This window comes from Manacus vitellinus, unplaced genomic scaffold, assembly GCF_001715985.3.
Source record: "Manacus vitellinus isolate BGI_N305 unplaced genomic scaffold, ASM171598v3 scaffold_8_pilon, whole genome shotgun sequence".
Taxonomy (NCBI): domain Eukaryota; kingdom Metazoa; phylum Chordata; class Aves; order Passeriformes; family Pipridae; genus Manacus; species Manacus vitellinus.
In genome coordinates this window covers 11,685,190-11,700,538 of record NW_021940864.1, presented here as the reverse complement: position 1 = coordinate 11,700,538, position 15,349 = coordinate 11,685,190, and the positions used below count along the sequence as shown (strand labels likewise).

The window sequence follows — 15,349 nt, the reverse complement described above, 5'->3', positions numbered from 1 at the left end:
AAGTCATCTCTGGCTATTGGTAGAATCAGCCTTCACCACACTGCCAAATGAAAAATTTAAAGTAGATTCCCAGTCTTGCCTGAAAAACACTGCTGTGGGAACCCTCTTACTTCTTGTGGCTTTATCAAACTGATTTACAGCTCAGTGCTGGCTTAAAGACTGAGCTTAGTAAACAAAGTTCATATCCTGGTCTGATAGTGCAAAGCATATGTAAAACATTTCTGTCCTGAGGCCCACAGCAGGGGCTGAATTCTATTCCCTTGCACAAGAGTCACGTAACTTCAAGCAGATGAGGCCAACGTTTCTTAATAGAGAAAAATAAATGGAAGATAACCATATGCCTTTGCACAAAATCAACCAGTTCTTATCGAAATATGGCAACAGAACGTAAGAAATGAGCATTAATACGTGTTCTTGTATGCAAATAGTGCCTTTGTTATAAATGTGAGCAAAAGAACAAGGTACACAAACAGTACAACCCCCAGTCTTCAATAAGATGATGGTCTACAACTGATAATGTTTGAAGTTTTGTTTTCTGCCAAATATACTTAAGATAAGACAGCTTCAAATGTTGACAATAATTAACAGACAATAATTAAAACTAATCTTTCCTTGTGCACTCCTCTGTTAGACACCTGATTTTTTTCTACGTTACAGATTGTAGAAGGGCAACATTTAAAGTCTCTTAGAAAATAAGCAGAATCACAGAAAAATGAAATACAATACCTCTATTTTGACCATGCCTGAACCAATATGCAAAATGTCAATAAAAGTAAAATTTATTTCTTATTTTCAGCAAATTTGAAGTACATACCCCATTGTGAAAGATATTTCAGCAGCATAGCAAAAACCCAGCAAAAAAATCAAGACAAAGGGTTTTTTCATTCCAAAATATTATCTAACACTACCCTGCTATAATCTAAATTGCCAAAGGGTTTTTAAACTCCAACAGTGAAAACCAATTACAAAAGAAAAAGAAACACTTGCAAAATATGCAATGCATAATCCCCTCACACACAGCACTTGACTGCTCTGCAGAACTCTTCAGGCTAAGTACTAAGCTTTTAGTAAATGTGCCGATATCCACACCCAAGATTAATTTGTTTTTGCTCTTCCCATTCCTAGGAAAGAAGGAATGCACTTGCACCACTCTTGACTCTAAGTATGTATTTGACAGTCTTACATGCAACCTAAGGAGAGCACTACAGAAAGAATCATAAAAAGACTGGTGATTACTCTGAAAGGTCTGAAGAGTTTTATTTGTCATAGTGGGAGGGGTTTTCAGGTAGTTCTGCCTTGAACCAGTTAATGGCTATTTGAATGAAGATTCACGAGCAGATCTATGAATCTGCAGACAACAACAAAGAAGCTGCCAGCATGCTGGGGAGATACTGGCAAACAGGAGAGGGGTCAATCAAAAAATCAACACCAATTCAACAAATTCCCCAAAATTTCAACCAAGTCAAAAAGAGAAACTGTGTGAAGACAAAGCAGGAAGCCCAACTGGCAGAGAGTACTGAGGACAAGTACTGTGGGTTACAATAGGGGTCAACAATGTGAAGTTAAAGCAAAAAGCAAACTCTTGACCTTGTGTTGACAGAAGCAGGAGGAGTAACTACTCTGTGCTATTAATCTCCAGCAAGGCCTTCACTGGAGACCACAAACTGAGAAAACCTGCTGCTGAGGAAGTGGACAAGAGGACTGATAGGCTAGCGCACATCACCTACTGGAAATGACACTGAAAAGAAGGCACCTGCGTATTACCTAGAACCTGTAAAACAGGAATTTGCTAAACATTCAGATGGAGAGATCTACCTGAAAACATAAAAGTATATTCCTACTATTACAGTCTACTTTAGAAACACACATACTATGTGAAATCCAGTAAATTGACTTCAAGGAAATACAGTTGCATTTTCAAATCAGTTTGAATTAGGAAAAAAGGTTGGAAGCTTCACAACAGTGGCATTAAGCCATACATCTTAAATCATAGTACATAATTCTTCTAATCCAAACGGGCAACATTAAAATATATGTATGCAAAAATCCTGCATTCACATTTTATAATAAATTTAAGATTCCACAGGCACCTGGAGCATCACATCGCAAGTTATGTAAGTAGTTACTCATGGCAAAAACAAAGATGCAAATGGTCCTAGCATATACAGAAAAAAGTTGACTAGAATTAAACGATTTCATAATATTTTGACTCTAAAGTTCACTTGCTTTTATGTACCAAATCAATACATACTTGTCTGCATTCTTTGCCACTTTTGATATTAATTTAGATGTTGATGGTATTCTCATCAGCTTGTTACGACCATCATCTGGACTCTCCCAAGCACTATGAGGCTTTTCAGCAGCAAAGGATTTCTTTATGCTAGAAGAAACAAAAAATATTTTAAATGACAAGGTGATAATATAACTAACTGGAACTCGTATGCAACAGACAGATCAAGCAGCAGGAGACAAAAGCAGAACTAGGTCTTCCTTCAAGCTGAAGCATGAAACAGGAAAAAAAGATTAGTCAAAAAGTTCTAACTGGATGAATGAAAACAATTGAGCAAGACAGTTGCCACGTTTTTAACTACTCCTTTGCATTTCCAAAAGCTTTTACGTAAAGACTTGAACAAAATACCTCTCTTCATTACTACATTGCTAACAAATTACAAGAGCAGAAAAAATTAGGCTAAGTACATTAGCCTTAAAGAATAAACTATATTTAAAAATCAATTAAGTAGATAACAAAGAAAATTAATCTTTTTTCCCCTGATTAACTGTTCACCAGCTCTAGCACACTGATGTCTGAGGCAGAACAGTTCTATCAAATTACAGTTTCATATGGCTGCTTTGCAGTTAGCACATACTTAACAACATTAATGGCTTTAATCTTTTTGAAACAAATGTCTGCAAACTTCTTGGGTAAGACAAAATAGGTTTGGCCCAATATTACAGACAATTAAATTCATGAATTGTGATGAAATTTTCAGCAATCTTATTGTAATCAATTTACACTAATGGGAACCTGCAAGTTATGCAGTCACTAGTTCATTAATTTCACACATGGAATACATGTTCAAAAAGAGATCTAGCCCAAATCACTCTTCAACCACCTGATTTAGTTTGCACATGTCCTGCTAATAGTATCATACTTCATCCTGTCAGAAATGCTTTTTGCAGGATTAAGTCCTGGAATGCAACCTTAGAAATGGCAAGCTCCTTCCACAGCACCTCAAAGGTCCTGCGACAAACAAGTTAATCCAATCAAGTTAAACCATTATGAGACAAAAAAAAGCATTTATTTTTTCCCCACACTGCAAAAGATTAGTAAGCAAGGCTTCAGACAACTTTACAGTGAGATACCAGGCAAGAGAATAACAGGCCACAAGTTCAGCTTCAGACAACTTACGGGTTTGTGCAAGACATGGAGACAGAGCCTTTATGGAGTGTTACAACATGCATCAGTCAAGTGAAAGTTTAAATATTTATTAGAGCTGTGAATTCAAGCAATGCAAGACAACAATCTTGTGAACTAAAGTAAATTTCAGAAAAATAAATTTCATTTTCATTTTGTCTCAGTCTCCTAAATGCCAAAAAGTAAAAAAAAAATTTCACACCTTCCAAAACAGTAAGGTGACAATGAATGAAGAAAAAAGAAACCACACCAAGTGATCTGCATAGTTTTGAAACTCAGAAGATACCACCCAAATCTTAAAATCCATTTTCTTGACTTTAAAAAACCATCTAAAATCCCCAAAGTATCTTTTTTTTTTCTCTGTTTAATTCCCACTAAAATGATGGGAATTTAGAGGTAATCCTACATAAACTTCCTCATTTACTCAAGTCAAGCAGTTCTATGATCTGGGTGTAAAACCAGAACTTCACTCCTGTAAAGAATGAGAATAAATGTGAACCATCCTGCAACATAGCAGGAATTTGGGAAGGGCTACAAAAAAACCTCTTGAAAATACAAACTGCAGTCACTTTGTAGAATAATTATAATTTCTGAAGGAAAGGTTGCAATGATACTAGTATTTTAAAAATACTATTATGAGATGTAGTAAATGGCCATGTACAAAATACACTCCCACAATTCAGCTGTGTCAGACAAAATATGTGAAGTGTATTTTGAGAAGGATCAAGTAATAGTCATGATTAAATATTTTAGAATGATGGCTGATTAGAGGTAATCTACCATATTAGGATTTCAACCAGAGAACAAAAAATTTTCATAATCTTAAAAATGTACGTTAAGACAAAAATGCATTTTTACGTATTTGCTCTGCTGCAATGCATATTCAATGCACCTTCTCTAGCAAAAAAAATATCAAACATTAACTTGATCGTGAGAAGAACTATTTCACATGACTTGTTGTCAAATATGAACTCAGTATCATTACAATAATTTTCTAGTTCTGTACTGTGGTACTGTGAAAACCTTTTAGTTGGAGCAGAACTCTTGCTTTCTTGAGTTTGCCTGTGTGTTTGGAGAGTCTGTGAGGAGGGCTGGGGAGAAGGTGATGCTTGAGTTTGTGGACTTTGATCATTAGAATGAGAGTCCTCTTTTTTTTCTTTCTGTCCTGGAGGTTTTTCCTTCTTTTTTTCTGTACCGCTGTAAAATAAAGTGTAACATAAGGGGGGAAAAAAAAGGAGAACAAGCAAATAAATTAAAAAGGTGGGAGAAAATGTCCTCTGTGAAAAGATGGGAGAAGCATTTAACAACTTGCTATAAATAATCACAGAAAAAAAACTTTGATTAGTTACTCACTCTCTTCAGGTTAGCATTTTGCTGAATAAGATTTATTCACAAGCTCCAAAAATAAAATACAGTGCAGGAGGCATGGAAGATTGTTTACTTATTTTTAATGCGCAGTTTTACTACATTTACTCCGATTTTAAAATGAACATAACTTTGATTTGAGCATGTCCTCTGTTCACGGGTGCTCCTACAGCATTCAAAGCTGACACAAGTTGATGCACCACAAGTCTGCCGTGCCTCGGAAAAAACCACCGTGTGGTTCATCTCACTGATTACCTTACCATGCTGTCAGACAAGGCTCAGTGCAAGTGAAAGGCAGGACTGTGACTTGTGCTATCTCCAATTAGCTTAAGCCCACCATGAAACTGTATCTCTCACTCCGTATTTCTGGACATGAGTGGTACTGCTTATCTTTGAGTTGCCACCAAAGTTCTGAAATGCTGTTGCTTGTCCCTGGGCTCTCCCTGGCTGCACCAGAGTTCAAAGGAAATCACCCCTGAAAACTCATGACTGTTTTGATTTGTAGTTGACTTACATCAGACTGTCTTGCCACTTCTTTAGTGCCTTCAGTCAATGACCGCTAAGAACATATCTTTATTTTCATAGTGCTGTATTTATTAGGCTAATATTTGAAACAAATTTAAATACATGTCATTAAGAATCTTAAATCTATTAAGAACCAAACCAAAGGTTCTCTAAGTAAACAGAAAGGTTAATTAAAAGGCTCTTCTAAAAGGCAACATGCTTTTTAAGATACTGAATCATTCAAACAAAACCAGGACCTGAAAGAGAAGAGTACTCTGTACTACACAGTCTATTTATTTCCTAAGATAAAAGAATTAAATCTTCCAAGACAGATTTCTCAGTGAACAAAACCAGCAAGATACAAACACCAGCTAACAAGGAAAAAGAAAGATTTTTCTCTTAGGGTCAAAGTAGCCTGCAAAGTAAAAAGTAAACAGTATCTTTCTGAACAGGAGAAGCCCCATTTCTGTTCCTAGACACCAATTTCCCCTGCCTCAAAACCTTGCATGATCTTAATTATTTGTGTTTCCACTTACCTTTGCCCAAAAATCAATAACAGTAAGACAACATTCAAAATAAACTCATAAAAATAGGCCCCCAATCATCCATAAGATTTTCTTTTTGCTTCTTTAGTTATTTCAATTAAAGTGTGTCATCTACCACTGAGACAAAGCCCCCAACACTTACATGAGTTCAACTTTTCCAACTGTTTTCAGAGAAGCAAAGCATTGAAAACCAGGTAAAATCATGAACAATAATATAAACCCCAAATACATTTGTAAGGATCACTCAGGATTTCTACTGTAAACCATAATAACAAGTTTAGGATGTCAATATAATCCATCAGAGTTACATTTTCTTTTCAAAAAAAACCAGACAAAAACAAAACAAAGAGCTTTCACATTTCTTGAGAGCATATATGTGATCATAGAGAACAAAGCTTAAAGAACTGTGGGGTTTTGTTTAATAATTTATAGCCAAAAGTCCTTAATTAACTACTAGTACTTGCACTTCTGGATGCAAAGTACACTACACTTAATACTATTGCAGTCTGTTGCAAGAAATACAGAATAGTGAAATAAATTTTTGGAATCTCTTTTCATTAAAGAAAATGAGTCTTTCTATTCCTATGACAGTCATGGACCTCTGCACTCTCTATCTCATAAGAATGGGATTTCTCACAACAAAGTCAATCTGTTAGGACAGGGTTTTTTTTATGGATTGTTGTCATATTTTTTTAACAAAATTGTATTTCAAGAAGACATGCTTCCAATTTTCCTTTTTCTTCTATTTAAGGATTTCAAAATACAGTCAAATAATGGTGAAAGATGGAAGGGAGGCAGGAAGAGAAAGAACACATCAACACTATGATTTCGTAAGTCCACCCTGCATTGCTACAAAGAATGATCCTACTTGGTCAGAACAACGGCTCACCTGACATCATATCTCTCTAATGGTAGTATAAAATAATTCTTCAGGTCATTAGGTCATGGTGAGATCATTATCTGTAATGCCTTATACCTTGGATTTCAATGAAGTGCTTTTATCTACCACCAGGTTGTAAGTGGGATTCTTTTTTTGACTGCCATTTTAATTTGGAGGGAAATCACGTAGATATGTGGCAGTCTGAGTACTGAATACCTTCTGAATTTATTTTGTTTGCTCACTTCTGCTAAATTTTTCAGCTTAATTGTATTATGACTGGCTATTACAGAGTGGCTCTCACAACTAATACTTCTTCAACTAGGCCTTGCGTAACAACTGAAACCAAATTAAAACCAGCACCTTTTCTTGTGGGTTTCTAAAAACCAGTTGTTCCGGGAAGCAGTCATTTAATGCAGCCAAAAATTATTTCCAAAACCCAACCTGATGAGGCATTTTTTCAGCCTGCATCTGAGTAGTTGAGAGCTATTACTATCTGTCCTAATTTTGGAGCTTCTTTAATTTCACTTAGTACTATGTTTCATCCTTTGGGCCACAACACACTGGCAGCTACTGTAGATGGCAGTCACTGTGAAACATGAAGACTATTCTTACCAGAAGCTGTTTTCAGAAGAATGTTTAGTCCTAAGAAAAAGGATCAAACAGGTCTCTGACAGTCAATGTTTGGTTGGGTTTTGTTTGCTTGTACAAAATACAAACCTGTTTCCATTCCAGACTATAGGACTGAGATTTTCTCAACACATATATGACTTTATCTCTGGCAATGGGACATATCTACCTGGTGTTCAAAGAATATTCCTGGGCTCTGATTTTAGTGACAGCTGGTATTTTAGCATACCAGCATTGTTGACATGAGACATGCCGTTGCTGTGCAGCTACTGAGCCATCCCATCATCTCCAGTGTTCAGGTTGGTAGAACAAGATTAAATAGTCCACGAAATGAAACTGCTCATTCATAGAAGAAATTCTCAGAGACAGCAGCTCTACAGGGGCCAGAGATCCAGAAATGGACAATATTAGGAGTGCACCAAACACAGACACTGAACTTCAGCAACAGTAACAATTTGGACACAAGTAGGCCTTCTGTTATTTTAAGAAGATGTATGACTATGTATAGTTAGAACATGAAAAGCCCTAGGCAGGCTGTGGGGTCTGTTTAGAATCTAAAGTTAATTCTATACCTACAGATGACCATGTCCACTTGTCGCACCACTCTAAGCTTCAGCCTGAAGAAAGACCTGGACAAGTTGAGGTGAAGCATCCCACGACCAGCTGATAGTCTCCTCTGGTCTCCCTCCTTTTCACCACAACAAGTGGTAGAAATAAACACAGTTATCCCTAACTTTGTAAGGAGATGGGACTACTATTAACATTCACTTACATTTCCTTTTACCTTTTTTGACCTGGTAATTTTATAAAAGGGTTTCTTCCAAGTACCAAACAAATTTAAGGAATAAAGACATGAGAGTGAAAGGAACTGCTGGAAAGACAACTAAAGAGCCTTCCTAGGCCTTTCTAAAGCAGGAAAGGCCTTTCTTGAGGAAAGGAGTCACATCTCTTCATCCTCTGGAAGCAGTGGGCTCCCCTGGACACTTATTCAGGGGCCCAGGGAGACCTGCCCTCTGCATATTACGGTTTTCCTCTTTTGGCCTATCCAGGTCTCCTTTTAAAGACCTTAACTCAGATGAAAGGGATGCCGGCCACTCCACTCTGCTCTTCTTACGTAGTCGAGTGTTGAGCAGCCAATGAATCAAGAAGATGATTCAGCACAAATGCAAGCTGAACACCACGTGAACCGGACTGGCTCTCATCAAAATGCCAAGAGCCACAGGGGTAAGATTAATGGAAAAGTGCTAACTAAGAAATACCTTCCTGCAGGAATGTCTTTTGTCCCCGTGCCTGTCACAGTAGCAGATAGAGACATACACTGATCACTGTCTGATTTACTGTTGAAAAGTAAACATAAGAATACAATAAAAAGAAAGATATGCAATGCTACACGATGGAGAAGAACAAAGAGTGGGGCATTACCCTTGCTTTGCAAGTCCCAAAGGGCACTAAAGCTTTTTCTAGTTTGTTCTCATACAGTTTATATTTGCATGCAGCATTTTTATCCCCTGAAGTATTTCCTTGTCTTGTTGTACAGCACAGTATTTACATCCACACTAGAAGATAAACCAGCCCCTGCAGTTACCAGAGTACTCTACAGAGGCCAAGAATTTGTTCACGTAACTTACCACATTACACATCAGAGTATTCTCTGCCCCGTGGCTATATCTGGCAGCCTGTTCTTCACAACAAATAGGTACAAAACCTACTGTTCAAGAAGGCATGCAATCACTGTCTAACAGACCCACAGAAAAACACAGTTAAGCAAACACTTTGTTTACCATATGAAGCTGAAAGTATTATATGGAGGAAAACTACTATTGTTTGGTTCTTGGGTCATTTAACTTACAAATTACTCAAGCAATGTTATTTCCACACATCTGAGATCTGATACTGATTTCATAAAGGCTAAGTAGCCATATTTGGGTTAAGATTACAAAAATGTAAACTTTTATCTTAAACAATTCACTATTGTTTCATAGCTATTTTGCTATTGCCAACTATTTACACTCCAGACAATGAAGTCAGTTTTATCCTTTAATTTCCTTGGGAAGGAAAAAAAAACAATCTATAAATACCAGGAGGAAAAAATTCCCATTTGTACATTTGTGTATTTCCTTAGTGAGAATTCATTTTGGACACTATACAGTATAGAAATACTCTCCATTTATGAATTCTGTTCAGAACCCTGCTGTAAGCAGCCCAACAACATGGTACATCTCCAAAGTTCATTTGTGCCTTACTAGACCTCAGGCAGCTCTGCTGAGTGTTGAGCAGAGACAAAAATTAAACTCTTGTTCTTTTTGGTTTTGGGTTTTTTTAATATATAAACATTTCAATTTTAATAAGAATTTGGTACCTTTTTGCAGCAGATGAAAAAGTTTCTTTTTTGGCAACAGAAACAGATGAACTGTGGCCTGTTTTCCTGCTTCCTGTACTTCCATTAGTTATACATGACATCGAGATAGCTTCTCGCAGGCTTGGCTGACCTAGAAAAAAGTAATATTGAAAAACACAAGGGTTTAAATCTCTATCCAAAAGTCCATCTGAAAAAACAAAAAACTCTCATTTGTGGACTTGGTGTCACACAGCAGCAGCCTGAGCATTTGGGACAACCATCCAGTGACATACACTCATGAAAGCTTTAATCTAGGCAGCTGGACCCAGAAGACACCTGAGAGGGGTCTGCTTCTCTACCACCATGCTGCTATGAAATAATTACTAAGTTATTTAAGGGTTGGGATTCTAAGGATTGGAGGGGGAAAAAAAAAAAAATCAAGATTTTCAGTTTGTTTTCAGCTGCCCTTTGCACCTTAAAATACCTTTCAGTATATGCACTGTGGTATAGTTATTAAGTTTCTGATATTGCTCACTCTGTAGACCATCTGCCACATCCAGTGAACATTACAGACTCTCTCCAGGGATGAATCAAGAGTGTATATGTGAAGAAGGCTGTTGTCTGTCAGATGCCCACTTCACTCATTGCAGAAGTTTAAAACTATGCAGTGAATGTGGGAGGGGATTGCAAGGAAGACAAGGGAGAGCAAAGGCTCTTCTATTTTCAGAGCTGAACACTAGCCTGGCAATTAGCTTCCAGACCTGCCTCTGCCACAGAATGCCAGTGAAATACAAGGCATTTTAATCGAACCTGATGCTTCATCCTTTCCCACTAACTGTGTGTCTCTTTCTTTTTGTGTGCCTGTCTTATTTCCAAGATCCTCCTCCTAAGCACTAAACTTGTACTTTTCCCCTCTGAAGCACTACATGCCCAGTAAAAAGATCCCTGGACTAAACTCACATTAAACATCCAAAAATCAGTGGTCACTTTTGAGCCCATCTCTGTGTCACATCCCCATTTCACAAAAAGCAAGTTGTTATGCATCTCCTGGGGTCATGATAACCAGTCACTCTGACTTCAGCAACAAGCACGAAGGACACAATCAACAGAAAAATAAAAGGTCTGTGTTCATGGCACGCTTGGAATAGTGTGAGATAGATAAGGTCACACATTGAAGATAAAAGTGAGGAGTAAAAAAGCAATGGGAGAATCGACAACTCTGTGCACAGAGGACAAACTGACGCAGATGCCTTATTTGAACAATACCAGCATTTGGTCCATTTGTCACATCATGGCTCTATCAGGTAGATTGAGAGGCAAATTAATTCTTATTTTAAACAAGCACTTTATATATGAGATACTCATCAAGGGAACATTAGATTTCAGAACTATTTGTATGAAGGCGGAAATGGGCTGACTTGCACTAACCATATACTTCTTCAAAGTGCACCACACATCATGTGATCACACCTGAAATTCAGATCAGGAAAGCAAAAAGGAGCATGCAGAATATCCCAGGCAGAAATGAGAAAAAAAGGAAATCTGAAGAAAGTAAAAGTACACTTAAAATCAGAAACACTTCAAAGATTATATTTTCTTCCTAAATTCTGCATAAATCAATTTGCTGTGTGATTCCTTCCAACTAGTACTCTTTAGAGACTGTTTATTTGGACCATAAACATTTGGAACACAGATTTTATTTTAGAAGTTAGTATAGTGTACAAAACCTCTAAAGCTCAAGAGATTTTTACCCTATGTTACTCAGATGCAAAACCAAAAGCACATGAGCTTATAAAGCACTTTTACTATTAGAAGCCTATAAATTAGCTTCTTTTATTTTCAGTGACAAAGTAAGTCATCTTCTTTGTGGAGATGCACAATATCAAGGCCTATGATTCACTCTTGAACTGCATATGACCTTAACATCTCTGTCTGCTCATTGTAATAGATTAATGCCTCTCCAACCAGCACTAGTATGGCTTTCCAGAAACGTGAACTGGGAGACATAACAGCGGTAATTGCCAGTACAGCAGGGAAAGCATTCAGTGGGAAGTGTAAAGAACAACAGTGCTACAAGGCACAGGAGTTTAATAAGATGGAGAACACACTGTCAGTTTTATCAAGCGAGGAGCACATAGCCGTTTTGTTTACTGATGAAATCTAGAATAATTACCCCTACTAGGTATGGAAAGTGTTAGTTCCTGTTTATGTCTAGCCACAAAACTGATTAGAAATAAAAATCTACATCAGTGTAAAACTCCGTATCAGTGTAGTGTCGTACTCATTACAGAAATGTGCACTACTCCATGCAGGGATGAATACAATAATAATTAAAAAAAGGGAACCAAACAGCAGTTTTGGGATTATTTGTTTTTCAGTAAAGTGGATATTGATAATGGATCTGCAAAGTGCTTCCTAATGTCAACAAGTGACATGCAAAATAACGTTTGAGATTAAGATTTTTGAATCAAAGTAAAAACAAATTTTGCAAAATGACTAACAATGAAACATAGCCCGGATAAAAAACTGCAGTGACCATTTTGTTTAAAGTGTCAAAAATGTATCAGGCTTTCTTACACTCCAGAAAAAAATCTTGATCAGTTACAGTAATGTGCCACACCTGACATGCAATAAAATGTAAAAAAGCAAGAAAAGCAATGAAAAAACCCCAACAAATAAAACACCCTGAACCCCAGACCCAATACCCCTCAGAAAGAAGACCCCTTCCAAATTCTATATATTGTATTTTAACTAGATACTCAAAAGCAACTTTTAGAATACCTACTTTTAACAGGGAAAAAATTCAATTTATCATCTGCAATTATATGTAAAGAAAAAGCATTTATATTTTAATCCATGAGAAGGAAGTGCAAGGTTAAGCCCTGTGCACATCCCAGGCAGCAAAGTCGTAAGGTCTGGCTGCCCATAGAGACAGAGACACACAATAGGGATCTTCTCAGCTGGGTCATAAATCTGAGGAAGCTGACCCACCAGTCCAAACCACTCAATTCTCTTCATGACTCTTAACCAGGGCATCTCTACAGTCAAAAGATGTAAAAATGAACACCACTATAACCTTCTTCACTGCAGAGACAGTACTTCATAGTCATAGTAGTCAAGTGACTTTGCTTCAGACACCTGGGAAATAATGAAGCAGGACAGGAGAACACAAATTCCAGATCAATACACTAAAACAATTGAGTTCTCCCAGCACTCTGGCTGCACATCTCTGCCAATACCATGTCATACGTCACCTGCTAGCATAAAAAGTCTGACATTTTTCAGGCTGAACAGCACTCAGCATTATCTGCTAGCTTGGAACAAAAGCCAGACATAAACTGAACATAAAATGAAAGCCAGTGTATGGTGACCAGGATTAAAGCCAAATTGTCAGAGATCAAAGTGGTAAAAAATGTCTTTTATGGATAATGGATTCATCTCTGTTCTGATAATTTTCATAGAATAGTATCTGTTGAGTTCAAAAAAAGCATTTCATTAACATCTGTCAAGTATACAAATGTGTGAATTAAAGATTAGTAGGACTAGAAAAAAACAGACCACAATAAACCAAAAATCTTTTTCCAACTCTTTATCAGCCTTGATTAACTAACTGGGGAAAAAAATGAAGTCAAGCTATAAGAGGCAGTGTTAAGTTTTGAAAATGTGTGTCCTGTCATAATGCAACATTTTTGTCTCCAAACATACTTAAACAGTGCTAGAGCTGAGGATCGGTTAGTAATTCATTTTTTTCCCAAAACTCAAAAGTTACAATATTTTAGGTTAAAATGTAGTTTACTGTGTTATTAATCATGCTTACTGAAACATCAATTTGCTTAATATCTTCATATTTGCCAATATCCTGACAGATAAACTGCCTTACAGAATAAAAGCAAACTTTTCTTTCTCTTCTTCAGGTAGTTCCAATTTAAAGTAAGTAGCTGCAGCTATATTATAACTTCTCTGGACACTTAATTCAAGTGGATTTAAAAGAAAAAGCTCAATAAATTACATGTTACAAAAATTAAAAAGTGGGGCTCTATAGTTTATTTATTTTTTTCCCTCTTCATTAAGGCATACAATACCCAAGTCCTTCAAAAACCTTAAAATACTTCACTTTCAGCAAAACTTTACAAAGATTTCTATATTTCAAATATATTACATGCCATGGGGTTTCGTGCAAATAAAAATGATGCCTGGAAGGACAGGAAACCAATTTAGTACTCTTACTAAAGAAGCCTACAACGTTAACTCACCAGAGAGCCCACAGAGGTGAGCTGCAGAAAAAACAGACAGAAACAGTTCTAAGTGTACCAGAACATAAGATTTTATCTGCACTTCCTTCCTAATATAACAACATCAAAAACAAACTAGAAATTATGACAAATTCTAAACTTATTTCAAGATTTTATACTGAATTGTATGAAAGCAGCTTATTGTAGCCACTGCTCTGTTTCCAAACTTTTGAAGGACCTCAAGTCCCTCAGTTCACGGAAGATGCTGGCAAAGAAACAGATCAGAAGCACTAAAAATCTTTTCAAAGCGAGTACTGTATTCTGAAGGGGAGAGAAATATTTTCTTCAGCATTTTGTTTTATTCAACTACTTCACTTTCACATAGTGAGAGTCAAATTTTGATTAAGACTTCTTAATTAGAAAAAAAACGTTCTCTTCTTCTATCACATGAACAAACATTACAGGTCAGGGTGAGACACCAGGTTTCAAACAATGACGAAAACACATCACGAAAAATAATTCAGTCCGCTACCTATGGGTTATGCTGCTTCTTGTTTAATAATCGAATTTTAAGACAGAACTAAGTTCTGACAAACTTCATTATTCTTACAATAATTATATCCAGCTAAAAAGATGCATGCTTCTTATATTTTTCTTTTTTAAACTGAGGCCAAATTTCACAAATATTAACTGACAGTTAGCAATTAAACACATATTATTTGTCATTTCCTATTAAAAAGAAAAGAACTATCTGAATAGAGGTATGCTTATATGCAACAGTTTGAGAATGTATAGCTAATGCATAAATCTTGAGATGCAAGTGAATCTTTCCTAACAGGTAGATAAACTAACTAAAATGTTAAGAATAATTAAATACATATTTTGAGATTTCCTACAAAACTTTTATAGCTAGGGACTTAACCCATACATTTCTAACTTAAATGGTCCTCCTATAGATATAGAACTAGTTTTTCAGGCGTTAGGGGAGCCATGGCTCCACTCTTCGAGCATGCATTTAAAACATGGAAACTGAAGACTTCTTTGTCCAATTGCATGTTAAAACCACACACCCCTTTTCCTTCTCCCTCCTATCTTATTATTTTGCTGTACTTTCCTAGAAGCACCATCTACTCACTCAACCAATTGTCAAACGCGCCAAATCCAAGCAGAGGAAATAAAATTTTAACTATGATAATTTGAAACAATTTGGTATAGTCTGGCAAACAGTGATGAAAAAGCTATTGCAGTGTTATAAACAATAAGCAGTTCTTATTTGAAAAAGTTAATGGTAACACTGAACTCTTCCAACACTGCAATTCTTGGTTTGAGAAGCATCACGGAGAACAGCAGAGTACCACTCAGGAAAATTTGCCTACTGTTCTAATAAAAGCACACAGATGCAAAAAACATACCCAAAACTGTAAGAAGCATATGGCAAAAGAA

At 36.6% G+C, this 15,349-nt stretch overlaps 1 protein-coding gene across 2 annotated transcripts in view; it reads right to left on the bottom strand.

Annotated features, from left to right (window-relative positions):
- EML4 (EMAP like 4) overlaps window positions 1–15,349 on the bottom strand; it is an 89,388-nt gene that overhangs the window by 50,237 nt on the left and 23,802 nt on the right. For both annotated transcript variants that reach the window (XM_018085249.2, XM_018085248.2), the window contains exons 3-4: window positions 9,696–9,825; window positions 2,252–2,380 (exon numbers count right to left, since the gene is read on the bottom strand). In XM_018085249.2, coding sequence (XP_017940738.1) covers window positions 2,252–2,380; window positions 9,696–9,796 — 230 coding nt within the window. In that variant the 5' untranslated portion in view covers window positions 9,797–9,825. The remainder of the gene's footprint in view (window positions 1–2,251; window positions 2,381–9,695; window positions 9,826–15,349) is intronic.